Source organism: Puntigrus tetrazona, chromosome 6, assembly GCF_018831695.1.
Source record: "Puntigrus tetrazona isolate hp1 chromosome 6, ASM1883169v1, whole genome shotgun sequence".
NCBI lineage: Eukaryota > Metazoa > Chordata > Actinopteri > Cypriniformes > Cyprinidae > Puntigrus > Puntigrus tetrazona.
This window is the reverse complement of record NC_056704.1, coordinates 25,420,453-25,435,403: the sequence shown is the minus strand read 5'-3', so window position 1 is coordinate 25,435,403 and position 14,951 is coordinate 25,420,453. Positions and strand designations below refer to the sequence as shown.

Sequence of the window (14,951 nt, the reverse complement as noted above, 5' to 3'; positions counted from 1 at the left end):
CATGGTTTCCCTGAAAACAATAATCACAGCTCTTTTTAACATGGATAATAAATGTGTCTTGAGCCTGGAGTAAGAATGCTGAAAATTTAACATTGCATCACAGGGATAAATTACATTTTAACATGTATTTAATAGAAAATGCTTCATTTCAACAGTAATAATATTTCACAGTTTTTAATATATTTTCGATCAAGTGAATGCAGTCTTTTGCAAGCATTTGAGAATTCTTTTAAGCGCAAAAATGATTGCGTTACAATAACGGGGTAAATATATTTGTTGGAGCAGATAGTTAGGAAAAGCAGTTAAGTGTCCTATTTTAGTTTAAAAGCATCCCAGGTTGCACCTGAATCCTCTTGATGTTACCACTTTTATCTAAAAAAACAAAAACAAAACACATCTCACTGCCTTCACTGTTTCTTATTTCGCTCCTTGTTCTTGCCAGCACTCCTCTAGATAATGTTTGAAACTTTGTATTTTTTTTATCACTTTTTGTGTTACTGCCTTCTTGTGAATACAACAAAGTGATTCATTCTATCTTTTTTGCCCTCACTTTACCTTAGGTTAATGTGTTGTGATTAGGCTTTGCTTTACACTGTAACTCTTATCTTTTAAATGTTCTTAAAGACACATGCAGATGGCCGTTGTGTTGTGTCTTTTGCTGTTTTTCTGAGCATCCTGGCATGAGCACCACATGTTGTAGATGACATGTCAGGTTAAAAATAGTCCAACTTTTCTTGAGACCCCTGCCTTCTGTTCTTCTCTGTCTAGGTGTTTTGAACTCAACAACACATCCTTTTGTTTTCATTGAATAGACTGTGTCCTACGCATCTGCCTGTGACCATCCAAGTATGCAGTTCATTTTCAGGTTTTGTTTAAAACCACGAGCAAAGCTATAAGGGCTTTATTTAGGGAGGCTTGCAGTTGAAAGACCAAAACTGTTAATTCTTATGTTGTTATTATTATGCTTTTTGTTATAGCAGTTAGCATGACCGTTGTCGAGCGTTTGATGGAGAGGTGGATGCTTGTTAGCGGGAGCGATGTGTGTGCATGTTTTATAAAGCACGTTTGAGCAAGGTGTGTTCGCGTTCGGAGCTGGCATTGACTGAACTGCAGCTGTCGCGGTTGGGAGTTGGGAGTTGGTATTGATTCATAGGGAATTTGATTGCAAAGTGTGTATGTGTGTGCGCTTGCGGTTGGCAGATTTGCCTGGCAAGCATGCATACTGCAGCACGTCACGGGAATAGTCTGCAGTGTTTGCGCATGCTTATGTGAGAGAATGTATGCACGCTTCCATGCACTTGTACGTATGGGTTTGCATGCATAAGGTCGTGATGCATAGAGAAAGCGTTCGAAAAAAAGGTCAATGTAAGGGCAAAAGTGAAAAGAGCAGTTGCAGGAAGTTGTCTTATACTCTCTTTCTATCTTTATACAGTAAAGTACAAAAAGTAGCGTTAACCAAGCTGCTGCCTTTAGTATTACCTTCAGGAACAATGAGGTTGATGCTTTTTAGACCTCAGAAAGGAAAGGGTTACCACGGAGACTGCGTGTTTACGTTCCCGCTTCCCACAGCTTGGTCCCGAGCCTGTTGCCATGACAACGGCCCTGATTCCAGCCCGCTTGCTTTGGAAAGCATGTGATTCATTGACATTATCCCCATACCTGCCTGCAGTCGCATGCTCTGTCGGGGAGCGTGCGCGTGTGTGTGTGTGTGTGTGTGTGTCTGCCTGCACATGCGCGCGCTGTTCCACATGTGTACTGCAACGCTAGGTGCAGTTAAAAATAAACGTGCTTTGCGGAATAAGAGGTACAAAGCTAAATGTGTACCAGAAACACAAAGCTTGCATGAAGCGGTGTATTCTTTCTGTTTACTTCACGCATGTGTTTTACTTTAGAAGGAGGTGAGCATGTCTCATTGCTTGAGCATCTTATGGTTTTACTAGGGTGAAGAGATTTTTCCATGTCTTATTTATGATTGGTCACATGTTAATAGGGTTTCAGATGAAGTGAGAATGAACAGGGATTGAGTACATTATCAAAGCGTATTCACTTTGAGCCTTAAAATTGCCTGTATTACATGCATTGCCTTGCTTAGGGCGGTTTAAAGCTTGAGTGCTGTTTTAAAATAGCTATAAATGGATTAAAAAGTGAACTGAGTGAAAAAGAACCGAGTTAATGTTGCATTTATACTGTCCTTGGCCTTGGAATTGAAAGTGGACTCGGATCTTTATACATTTTAAGCATAGTTTAGTGTGTATGTCTGTGTGTGTATGTGTATATGTGTGTATATATGTATATGTGTGTATATATATATGTGTGTGTGTGTGTGTGTATGCGTGTATGTAAGTTTAAACATGGTTAAACCAGCATGAAAGTGCCCAAAACATTTTGTTTTGATACCCAGCAAACTGGAAACCCATGATGGTTTTAACTGCTCAAATCTGAGCTAGATTAGCTTCTCTATGCAGTTTATACTGAGAAAGTCTGTTTTATAAAGTTGAATGGTTTTCCAGTGATTTTGGGTTTAACTATGAATTGAAAGACCAGATGAAAAGCCTTAACCCCAGCCTAGTCCTAGACTTAATGTATCTGAACTGTTTTAACTAAAAGAAACTTGCACTTACTGATCTTAAAACATGTAATTGCCTTTGTTTTGTCTTAATATGCACTCCAGTAATGCTTTTTTGAAGGCATGTTTGTAAAAACTGCTTAAATGTCCTAATCCTGGTTTAGGCTAAATCCTGTCTATGAAACTGAGTCTTTTATTTTGTCTTCCAGATGTCTGCCACCCATGTACTAAAGCACACTCCATCCGCTGCTGCCTCGAATGCCTCTGACCAAAACGCACAAACATTTCCCATCGGCCACTTGGGCAAAGAACAGTTACGGATCATCGGAGGGCCGCCCAATCACTGCATGGCTCACCCAAAGCACTCTGGGTTACGGGAGGCGGGGTCTGCTGCCAGCAGTCACAGTCTCCGCCCTTTATCAATCAACAGCGAGGAGGATGATGGAGGGGGCGGGGCCAGGGTGAAGAAGAAACGAAGGAAAAAAGACAAGAAAGAGACAGAGTGGCACAAAGATGAAGAGAGCAACGCTAAACCAAAGAGAAGGGAGCAAAAGGAAGGGAAGGAGCTTCTTGTGAGAAAGGCAAAGGTGGCGAAGGAACAAAAGGATCATAAGAAGAGGGAGCCAAAAGCCCAAAAAGAGGTCAAAAAGGTCAAGAAAGGTCAAGATGTAAAAGTGAAAACACAGGCCAAGAACACTGCAACACATCCACCCTCCAAAAGAGGGAGGAAGCCAAAGTGAGTAAAAAAAATGACGTAATATTATGAAATATTATGAAAATAATATAGCTGTTTAGTACGTTTTCAGCATCATTACTCTAGTCTTCATTCTCACATGACCCCTTTAGAAATCATTCTAATATGCTGATTCGCTGCTCAGGAAACATTTCAGATTATTAACACTGAAAACAATCATGTCTTGATTTGGTGAGGTTTTTTAACACCAAATTTTGATGATGCATGGGATTGTGTGGAATACTACTGAATATGTTCTTTATAGCAAGGTAAATGTTTAGGTCATTTACTAAGAGATATTTGAAATCAAGGTCAAAATGTTAAACTATACAAAGCAGACGGTTTTGCATGTTTTTCCAAGAGTATTTTAGCTCAATCACAAAAAGTGAAAGATACATTTTATATAGGATGGGCAATTTGAAACCAAGGTCAAAAATTAAATATATTCATGTGCATCTTGTCAGTAAAGTCGGTTCTTTGATTAGCGGTAAATCTCCATCAGCTGAATTCGAATGAAAAGTTGTAGTAATGTGCATGAATATGTTGTGAAATATATTGTCCTTCTCTAATTTTATACATGCATTTAAAAGGTACTCATGTGTTATTTTCTCCAGGGTTGCATTAGTGAATCCATTGGCACAATGATGGCACTTAAAAATGGCCTTAGAAATTATTTTTATGCCAATCATCTTCTCATTCCCTTTTAAACTTCCTTACCTGCTTTGGGTTTCCCTCTCCCTACTTGTTTTTTTTTTTTTTTTGCCAAAATTACAGCTTTGTAATGCAATTTAAAAAGTTTTAAAAGTGTTGCACTCCAGAAAAACTTTTGTCCTAGTTGACAACTTAATCAGTAAACATCTGCTCAGCAGATGTCGGTCTTTTGTACCATTCTGTGGCCAGATATTTGTCATTTTAAAGAAGTCCTTGGGTGGTTTCTGCTAAAATCTGTCATCCTGTGCGAAACAGAAGGTAAGATGGGTTTTAAGAGCTTTTTGTCGCTGTTATGCAGAGAGCAGGGTGCCATGCCTCCGGAAAAGAAGAAGAAGGGAAAGAGGAAAAGTGATGCTGTACTTGAGATGGTGGAGAGCGATGACACAACCTCTCTCAGCACGCTCGCCACCGGAGAGGAAAGCATCGACCCTATGGATAACACTGTGAGTTCTCCTCAAAACATATGCATCCAAACACCCAATCCTAAAGTCCAAAGTTTGTGTTCAGAGTTTAGGTTTGAAGTTCTGAATTTTTCTGGAAGTATTTCCCTGTGTTATAGAAGTTAACAGTGCCATGTTAACGATTACCACAGAAACTAGGAATGCACAATATAGCTTCCATATCACTTATCAATTGCTATAGTTTTTTTGTCCTTTTGGATGATATCTTTTGAACGTATGTTTAATTTTAAAGTCATTGTCCTGCTTTTTTTGTTTAGTCTTGACTGCATTTACTTAATGTTTAATGATTTAAAATGGTTCAACGTGAACCTTAGAAACTGACACATTTATATCAGCATTTAAAATAATTGACAAATTTTGTATGTATTTACAAATTCACTTTGTCTTTTTAAAAAAAACAAAAACAAAAAAAACCTTGAAATCTGAAGGAATGTAAATATTCTCACCGTTTTAAAATGTTTTGCATAAAAATGTATTGCATAAAAATGTATTAAAAATCTTTCAAATAAACAAATGTGTAAATAAGTGTAAATTTTAAAGCAATTATGAATCTGGCAATTATATCAGTAATCTTTGGATATACATAAGTAAATAAACAAGTCTAAATAATATTCTTTTAGTTTTAAGCATATTTTCCTTTAGTGCATAATGGATGTTTATGTTGCGATTAACTTATTCATAAATCTTTCTCTGTGCAGAAGAGGCGATCAGGGCGTCAAGTGAAGCGGCGGAAGTATAACGAAGATCTTGATTTCAAGGTCGTGGATGATGACGGGGAGACCATCGCTGTGTTGGGCGCGGGCCGGATTGCCGCCATGTCTTCCTCTACCCTCGCCTGGCAGGCTGAGGTAACCGTGGCAACATCTGCCATTATGCCACACCACAGACCTGCCCTACTTCTGGAGAGGCGGAGCAAACACACACTGGAATAATTCCCACCTTCTCTCTCCCCAGGAACCCCCTGAAGATGAGGCTAATATCATTGAGAAAATACTTGCAGTGCGAACGGTCAAGAAAGAGGTAACTGTGTCAGATCCATGTAACACACATACATTATTGGTTACTTAGGTCCATGATAATTTAGCGATTTATATCAAATTAAACAATAATATCTCATGTGGATTTGAAATTTCCGGTAGACTATATATTGATTCAGTATTTAGAATAATGGTTGCTCAGTATGTGCTCTTTAGTTATTGATTCTTAAACCTTGAATATTTGATTGAATTCTTGATTTACACCATGACACAAAAAGACCAGAATACTGAATACATCTGAATGCTTTACTGTATCACATACTGCTCTATATACTGGGATGCAAGGTATATCTGATTTAAATGAAATGGTTTTTATGTAGATATCCCCTGACGAACCACCAGACGAGATGGAGGAGTTTTACGTCAAGTACAGAAATTTGTAAGTGTACTTACGCGACTCAAACTGCTGTTACCTTTTTTTGCTCTCAAACTCTCAAACACTCAGCTTGTCAAACTGTCAGAGCAAACGCATAACTCATATTTATTGTGTAATGCATTACTTAAAATCATTTATGCATTAAATTATCCATCTGCTAGAGTGGTAATACACCCTGCCTCATGGAATAATTTGCTGAATCAACAACGGTGTGATTTACAGCAAGATCTTTTTCTGGTGTAATTCTGGAAATTACAGTGCTGCAAAATAAGGAACAAGTTCCCGGTCACATTTAACCCCAAAATCCAAAAGAACAAATATATATTGCTTAAAGACATTTAAAAATGTGCTTTTTAGGATCATTCATTATTTTTATTTCCTGTTGTCTTCATCTTAACTAAGTTTATTTCTATCTCTGATTATTATTAATATTTATTTTAAAAATACTTTTGTTTTGGATTTTTGAATCAATTTGCTGGTGTGTGTGTGTATACTTTACAAATGTTATTAATAGTATTTGAAGATTTGTAAAAAAGATAAGATAAAGATTTAAAAATCAAGATTTTTCGTTGTGCATTCCCGTTATTCTCAATCTAACTGCATTTGGGTTTTTTTTTTGATTAACTTACTAAAAAATACAGCTAACTAACAAAAAAAAACCACAATGAAAACAAGATAATAATAAAACACAGGATTAAATTTTTTAAAAATCAGCAAAAAATTCTGTTATGGCAAATACACTCTTCGTTTTCATTACTAAATTTTCATTAATACTCCAAACATAAAATTGTTTGCTAATAATCATAAAAAGCTTCATTTTTTTTTCTTTTTTTTGCACAATGTAATTATTTCTTTCTTTTTGATTTTGAGTTGAAATGTGACTTAAACATATTCTTGACAAGTTTACCATAGATGAAGAAACAAGGACACATTGTAAACAAAATTCAGTTTGAAATCAAACGCATGCATGCTAAAGGTAAAGCACACAGTGTTGTTATCGCCCATTGTTAGCTATGAAAGGCTTTTCTCATTGCCAGCTCCTATCTGCACTGTAAATGGGCGACCTTGGAGGAACTGGAGAAGGACCCACGCATTAGCCAAAAAATCAAGCGCTTCAGAAACAAGCAGGCGCAAATGAAGCACATTTTCACAGAGGTGCGTCTGCCAAAACATGCTGCAATTTGTTTGTGGCTCATTTTAAGTTATATCCAGAACATGCATTAGTAGCCTAAGATGCATGTGGAAAATTCAAGAATTTTGGAGTTTTGCTTAAAATAACTCTCCTTTTAAGCTTTTATATACTGTATACATATGTATTATTTGATTTAAATCTGGTTGAGATGTGTTTCTGTGTTTCTTCTCAGCCGGATGAAGACCTGTTTAATCCAGATTATATAGAGGTTGATCGGGTTTTAGAGATTGCTATCACCACAGATACAGAAACTGGAGAGGTAGGGTGCTCTTCCAAAGATCATTTCAAACAAAGAAAGAAGCCATTATATCTACTTCCATTCTTTTGATTTTTTTGGTTTGTCTGCGTGTTAACAGGAAGTTACACACTACCTGGTGAAATGGTGCTCTTTGTCATATGAGGAGAGTACCTGGGAGCTTCAGGAAGATGTTGACCCTGTGAAAATCAGAGAGTTTGAAGACCTAAAGCAAATTCCAGAAATCAAGCATGTGGTAAGTGCTTGAATGCAAATGATTACCTGGTTCAGTTGAGGGTTTCATTGTACAGTCCAAAATATTTTTATTCTGCGTTGCTTTTATTCGGCGTTTATCTCAGACTAAGAAAAAAAAGTGACACTTCTCTTAATATTAATACAGGAAAGACCTCTACCCGAGCAGTGGCAAAAACTGGAGAAGTCCAGAGAATACAGAAATGGGAACCAGCTGCGAGAATACCAGTTAGAGGGAATGAACTGGCTCCTTTTCAACTGGTACAACAGGTGAAACCAACTTTTAATATCAGCACTGGTCCCAATGAGTCCCTAAACATCATGATCTTACTTTAAGATATAGCGTCACTATTTAAGATTCAACTAAAGGTAATAACAATTACTACAGTGATAAAATGAAATTGTTTTGTCTGACACAATGTAATGAATTGAATTTTATAGGATATTTGTCTGCATATATAATATTTAAAAAAATCACAACTTTTTAAACAGAATAGTAATCAATATATTATTTGATTAATAAATCGTTGTGTAGTTAATTTTAGTGGTAATAGTAATAATAATAAATTGCTTAAAATAATGATGACAATAAAATAATTAACAACTCTAGCTGAAAGCAAATTAAGTTAATTTCTTTATTGTGTAAAACATTTAAACAAACCCCATAATGTTACCTAATGAAAAGTCTATTATCACAATTTCATATAAATAACAAAAGATACCCATAACTGCAGTCTGACACGATTAATAAACATCTGAACCTGTTCATCTTGATGTAGGAAAAACTGTATTTTGGCTGATGAGATGGGCCTTGGGAAGACCATCCAGTCCATCACGTTCCTCTATGAGATTTTCCTCATGGGTCTAAGAGGACCTTTTCTAATCATCGCCCCGCTCTCCACCATCACCAACTGGGAGAGAGAGTTCCGCACATGGACTGAAATGAACGTCATCGTCTATCACGGCAGCCAGATCAGTCGGCAAATGATACTGCAGTATGAGATGTACCACCGAGATGAACAGGTGGGTCAAACAGAGCCGTTCATTTTGAGCTGCCAGTAGTGAGCTGAACAGAAGCACAGTATAGTTACATTAACCAACATAGCCTAAACAAAATGAGCACTTTTTTGTATTTTTATACCTTTTATTGTTATCTGTTTGTGTCTTTCCATTGCATGAATAAGTTACATTTTAAAATATATTTCAATAGAAATCAGCTTTTTAAATTGTAACAATATTTCACAATTTTACTGTTTTGTTTTTTTAATTGGTAAGACATTTTTCAGAATCTTTGAAAAGTTTTGCCAACCCAAATCTTGTAAACAGTAGTCTAACAAACACAAGAATTCACTACATGTTGCTTTTAACCCCTACATAATACACATCTAAGGCATTCTTATTCTTTTTTTTTAATAATATGAATGCCTTTCTTCAAATATCTAACCTTAGTTTACACACCTATTTTACCATAGTGAGAAGATGCTGTAGGTACATTATGTTTATTAGTAGAGTTTATGCAGTGAGTCTTTGTCTTGCTCCTTCAGGGAAACATGGTGTCTGGTCAGTTTAAGTTTCATGGGATCATCACCACGTTTGAAATGATAATGGCCGACTGTCCAGAGCTGAAAAAGATTAACTGGCGCTGCGTGGTGATCGACGAGGCCCATCGTCTGAAAAACCGCAACTGTAAACTACTGGAGGGACTCAAACTCATGAACCTGGTAACTTTTCTTCTTATTTGCAGACCATGAAACATACAGACGTTTTTGCCGTGGTATGTGTGATGTGTCACTTATAATATCAACTGCTTTGCAAATAATTCAAAGAGGTCAGGTCTAAATGCAGAAAAGGGGAAGTGAAGCCATCTGTGAGCTAAACTACAGCGCTATCTCTTATGCACACATCTCATTTATCTGCCGAGTTCTGCTTCACTGCATTTACATACGCACATCCTCTCTGGACACAGAATGAGTAATCTCATCTCTCACTTTACATATTGCTGCAGCTATGGCTAGTGTGTGCAAACCGTGCTACATTTGCCGCAGTGCTGTTTTATTCAAGAAAATAATTTCTCGCAGGTGTCCACAGCTGCATTTTGTTATAAAGGGGTTTAAAATATAAGCCACTTTTTAGGATTGAATGACATGTAGAAAGCGTATACATTGTGCTTTTTCACTATATATAAGTTTGTAGATAAAAGCTGCTAAGTTTTGATCATTTGTATTTAATGCATTTATTTTAAAGCAAGACTACAGTGTCCTAAAAACTTTATTAGTCCACAGTATAGAAATATCCTCACATGTAAGACAAAATGAGACGATGTTCAAATTGGCATAGGTATTTTAAATAGGTACTATGCATTATGTACATGTATTATGTAAATACATTTCAGTTAATCAGCAGGCTGAACTTAATGTTTCTGTGTTTTCTGTCTCAAGGAACATAAAGTCCTTCTCACGGGAACTCCTTTGCAGAACTCAGTCGAGGAACTCTTCAGTCTGCTTAACTTTCTCGAACCCTCACAGTTCCCTTCAGAGACCACTTTCTTGGAGGAGTTCGGAGACCTGAAGACGGAGGAGCAGGTGAGAGCTAACAGTCACATGCCTTGAAAGGAAGCTTGTTATGCACTGGATAAACATCTACACACCTTTACCTCCAGTTAACCAAGCCAGCTAAAGGATTGTAACATCATTGCTGAAATCCTATGTGGCCAAGGCTGATAAACTCAAAATAACCAAATAAACTGCTGCAGTGTTGAAGTATTTTAGTATGCTAGCCTGAAAGTTGATATTACCTATAAGCCAGTAGAATATTTACATTGGATTTTTCCATAATTTAAGCTCAATATAAGCTCAGTGGCCAACAAACGTTTGACTAATTCAATTATTTAATTTATAGAATCTTCACGAATGAACACAACTGGTTTTTCTTTGTAAATTAAAAAGCTAGCATTAGGCTATCAACAAGGTTTAACACACATGTGATATCAACATCACCACCATTATGCTTTCAACATTTTTAATTCTTTAATAAAATCTACAGTGCAAGTTGGACAGTTTGAGTTAAAATAATTCGCAAGAGTGCAATTTTACACCAGTGATGGTGTGAACACCTCTTCATTGTGATGTTTAATGTCTCTGACAACTCCTGTAGTGCCATTTATCCACTTGTTAATAGTGCACATCTTTTCATGACACGTTAAAACACTCACAAAAAAATGATTTATGTCATGTTGTAGTATATAACTTAAAAAAAGCATCACAGTCTTTATTTTAGGCATTGGCAACACTATATTTAGATAGCTTTAGATGCCACTTTAGACATTCTACTAACAGTCAGTAACTACAGGTCAACTAGCAGTCATGAGAAGATGTTAAGCACACAATCTGCTAATACTCTAACATAATGACTATAAGAAACCCTAAACCTACCCAAACAGCCTACTCTGAGAGTTACTAGACATGTAGTTAAAAATGAATGTGAATTAGTTACAAAGTTAGTTACTTAGTCCACTTTCAACATTTTACTGTCAAAATAAGTGTAAGCATGGCATCTAATCTAAATCCCTTTTCCAAAAACCCTTTGACTTTGGAAAGAAGTGTAAAATGCTACTTTATTTCCAGGTTTTAAGACGTTTTTGTCAGTGATCCTCTAAACTGGACGTCAAGTTCCATTGTCCTGCAGAGTTTAGGTCTAACCATAATCAAACACACCTGAGCATGCTAATCAGTGTCTTTAGGATCATTAGAAAATCACAGGTAGGTGAGTTTTATCAGGGTTGAAGCTAAACTCTGCAGTGCATTGGACCTCTAGGGTAGGATTTAAGGAACCCTGCTTTATATCGTGCAGCATGGCCAGATTTTTTTAACTGATTATGTGCCCAGTTTTAACCTCATAAACATCCATATACGCACAGGTAAAGAAGCTGCAAGCCATTCTGAAGCCCATGATGTTGAGGAGACTGAAGGATGATGTGGAGAAGAATCTGGCCCCTAAAGAGGAGACAATCATTGAGGTGGAGCTCACTAATATTCAGAAGAAATACTACCGCGCCATTCTGGAGAAAAACTTTGCCTTCCTTGCCAAGGGAGCAAACCAGCACAACATGCCCAACCTCATCAACACAATGATGGAGCTTCGCAAGTGCTGCAATCACCCATACCTCATTACAGGTGACATCTGGTGTTTAGATCATGTGTGAATATGAAATATCTTGTTTGCAGTTCTCTACATCTTAGTAGCCACACCTCTAATTTGTATTGCTGACGTTGTCTGCCTTGCTCCTTCTGTCAGGTGCTGAAGAAAAGATCCTAGAGAGCTTCAAGAAAACCTACAGTTCTGAGGCTGCAGATTTTCAGCTGCAGGCAATGATCCAGGCTGCTGGTAAACTAGTGCTTATTGACAAGTTGCTGCCCAAACTGCTGGCCGGAGGACATAAAGTGCTGGTGTTTTCCCAGATGGTCCGGTGCCTGGATATACTGGAGGACTACCTCATTCAGAGGAGGTGAGACAGCTGCTTATTATATACAGTGCCATTAGTCATACTTCTATAAAAAAAAATGTTCAGATGTTTTGAGACTGTAGGTGAATGGGAAAATAGAACAGCAAAGATGCAATTGATCAAAAGTGACAATAAGGACATTTTATATTGTATTTATTTCAAATTAATGCTTTATTTTTACTTTCTGTTTATAAAAAAATATGGAAAAAACTATCACCATTGACAAAATTATTATTATTATTATTATTATTATTATTATTATTAATATTATTATTATTACTCTTTTCAACGCAGATAAAAATAAGAAATGATTTCTGAAAGGTCGTGTGACACTGGAAAAAAAAATCTAAATTGCATCACAGAAATAGCATTTTTTTAATAAATTAAAATATTAAGCATAATTTTAAATTGCAATAATATTTCACTATATATAATATATTCTTTATTTATTGCTTTGTTGATCATGTAAATGCATTCTTACTGAGAATAATTTATGATAATAATAATTAAAAAAACACAACCTTTGTATATATTAATAAAAATATTTAATGCATGGCTCAAACGGTAAAACAAATATGAAAACTGGTAAAGAAAGAGCAGGGTTGGTCATTTTCATGAACAAATAATATAGATCCCAAAAGGAAATATCTTTTAATCTGACATTTGTATAATACATGCAGGTATGCATATGAACGTATTGATGGGAGAGTTCGAGGAAATCTACGGCAGGCTGCCATCGATCGCTTCAGTAAGGTGGACTCTGACCGCTTCGTGTTCCTCCTCTGTACACGAGCAGGAGGTCTGGGCATCAACCTCACGCTGCTGACACTTGTATCATATTTGACTCCGACTGGAACCCGCAGAATGACTTGCAGGTGAACGCGTAGCATCTTTTACATACAGTATCACTTACTCTCTCTTTCTTGCGTTAGCACTTCCCAACCCCTAATACATTTTAGTAGCGCAAGCTTTTCCAAAAACAAGAACTGTTGAGTTTGCTCTTAACACATTTTGAATTCCACAGGCTCAAGCTCGCTGCCACCGGATCGGTCAGAGCAAAGCGGTTAAGGTATATCGCCTTATCACACGAAATTCATATGAGAGGGAGATGTTTGACAAAGCCAGTCTGAAACTGGGATTGGACAAGGCTGTTCTTCAAGACATCAACCGCAAGGGCAGTCTCAACGGGGTATGGGATCCATAAATTTTACTTTTTATTTATTTTTTATTTTTTTAATATGTATTCCAGTAATGAATTAAGAAATGCATCAGCCAAAGGTGAAATCGTGGCATACTACTTTTAGGTCTTAAAAAGATAGTTCACCTAAAAAGACAAACTGTTATTATTTATTTAACTACATGTTGTTTTAACTCTGTAGAACTTTACAATGATTAGGTCGTTACGGTCTAATTACTGGACTTCCTCTTTTAGGTTCAGCAGCTGTCTAAGATGGAGGTGGAAGATCTTCTCAGGAAGGGAGCGTACGGGGCACTTATGGATGAGGAAGATGAGGGCTCTAAATTTTGTGAGGAGGACATTGATCAAATCCTTCAGAGACGTACACAGACCATCACAATCCAGTCTGAGGGGAAGGGGTCAACTTTTGCCAAGGTATATTGTGTGGGGTGGGGGGTTTGTATAAACGTGCTTTAAAAAGATAAAAGAAAATGCACTACAATGTTTTAAGATTAGTCTGTGCAAGTTTTTTTAGTTAAAATGGCTCAGATTTTAGTCCAGGACTAGGTTTAAGCCTTGTCTGTGAAACGGGGGGAAAATCTTTATCACCTGTGATAATTGTAATGCGTGCTTGCTGAACAAATATGAATTTCTTTTTAAAAAGAACGACACCCACCCTTTGTGGTAACCTGAGATTAGTAAAAATGTTTTCTGAGACCTGGTATGGATTAAATCCAATTGCCACTGATGTTTTACTTGCCATATATGTTCATGTTGTTATATTCAGCTCATAAATACAGCGGATGAGTGCAAAAGTCATGGGATTGAACATAAGCATTGATGCATAAGCATGTCTTGTATCAGTAAAACACTGGCTTTAGCGTGATTTGTATGTTGATAAAATGCTCATAATCCTTTACTTTTACCATTTCCAGGCTAGCTTTGTGTCTTCAGGGAACCGTACAGACATTTCTTTGGATGATCCAAACTTCTGGCAGAAGTGGGCCAAAATTGCAGAACTGGAAATTGACTCCAAGGCAGAAAAGGTAAAAATCGTGATTGTTTTAAAAGCCAAAGCTTTGCATATATGAGCTCACCATGACTCAGATGGTGTAATGCAAGAGAATCAGCGCATAGACTGGGGAGAGAACAGGGGTCATTTGAATATCAGCAGAGACAAAACAGATGGGTTGCTTTAATGTGTGATTTTTAATGGGCACATTCTAGACTGTTTGCATATTGGTGACATTTAAAGAGTAAAATATTGAGACTACAACACTTTCTCACTCATGTCTTTGTCTCTGCCAGGAGAGTCTGGTGATCGACACCCCTCGCGTACGGAAGCAGACGCGTCACTATAATTCATTTGAGGACGATGAACTCATGGAGTTCTCTGAACTGGACAGTGACTCAGAGGAACGGCCCTGTCGCACAAGACGTCTCAGCGATCGCAACAGACGATACCTCCGAGCGGAGTGCTTCAGAGTGGAGAAAAACCTTCTCATTTTCGGGTCAGTGCTTCATTTGCTTTCAGCTGCCCACTCATTCCTTCTGGGTCACCTTCTGTTGCCCTACAACAGGGTGTTAATGAAGTGACTGTTTCCAGACAAGGGTACAAAACGTAAAGGAAATCATCGAAGGCCATTTTCTGCTATTATATTTGCAAATCAAGCAGATGGTGTAAATATTGGAGCCATAAGTTAAGTATGT

At 37.1% G+C, this 14,951-nt stretch overlaps 1 protein-coding gene across 1 annotated transcript in view; it reads left to right on the top strand.

Moving 5' to 3' along the window:
- The window catches only part of chd6 (chromodomain helicase DNA binding protein 6), a 34,398-nt gene that overhangs the window by 6,933 nt on the left and 12,514 nt on the right, over window positions 1–14,951 (top strand). Inside the window, 20 exon segments of the mRNA XM_043241323.1 lie at window positions 2,776–3,302; window positions 4,309–4,453; window positions 5,170–5,319; window positions 5,426–5,491; window positions 5,829–5,887; window positions 6,922–7,039; window positions 7,249–7,335; window positions 7,433–7,567; window positions 7,712–7,833; window positions 8,343–8,586; window positions 9,108–9,284; window positions 10,002–10,145; window positions 11,480–11,735; window positions 11,857–12,067; window positions 12,745–12,878; window positions 12,881–12,939; window positions 13,089–13,253; window positions 13,497–13,676; window positions 14,177–14,287; window positions 14,550–14,752. Coding sequence (XP_043097258.1) covers window positions 2,776–3,302; window positions 4,309–4,453; window positions 5,170–5,319; window positions 5,426–5,491; window positions 5,829–5,887; window positions 6,922–7,039; window positions 7,249–7,335; window positions 7,433–7,567; window positions 7,712–7,833; window positions 8,343–8,586; window positions 9,108–9,284; window positions 10,002–10,145; window positions 11,480–11,735; window positions 11,857–12,067; window positions 12,745–12,878; window positions 12,881–12,939; window positions 13,089–13,253; window positions 13,497–13,676; window positions 14,177–14,287; window positions 14,550–14,752 — 3,293 coding nt within the window.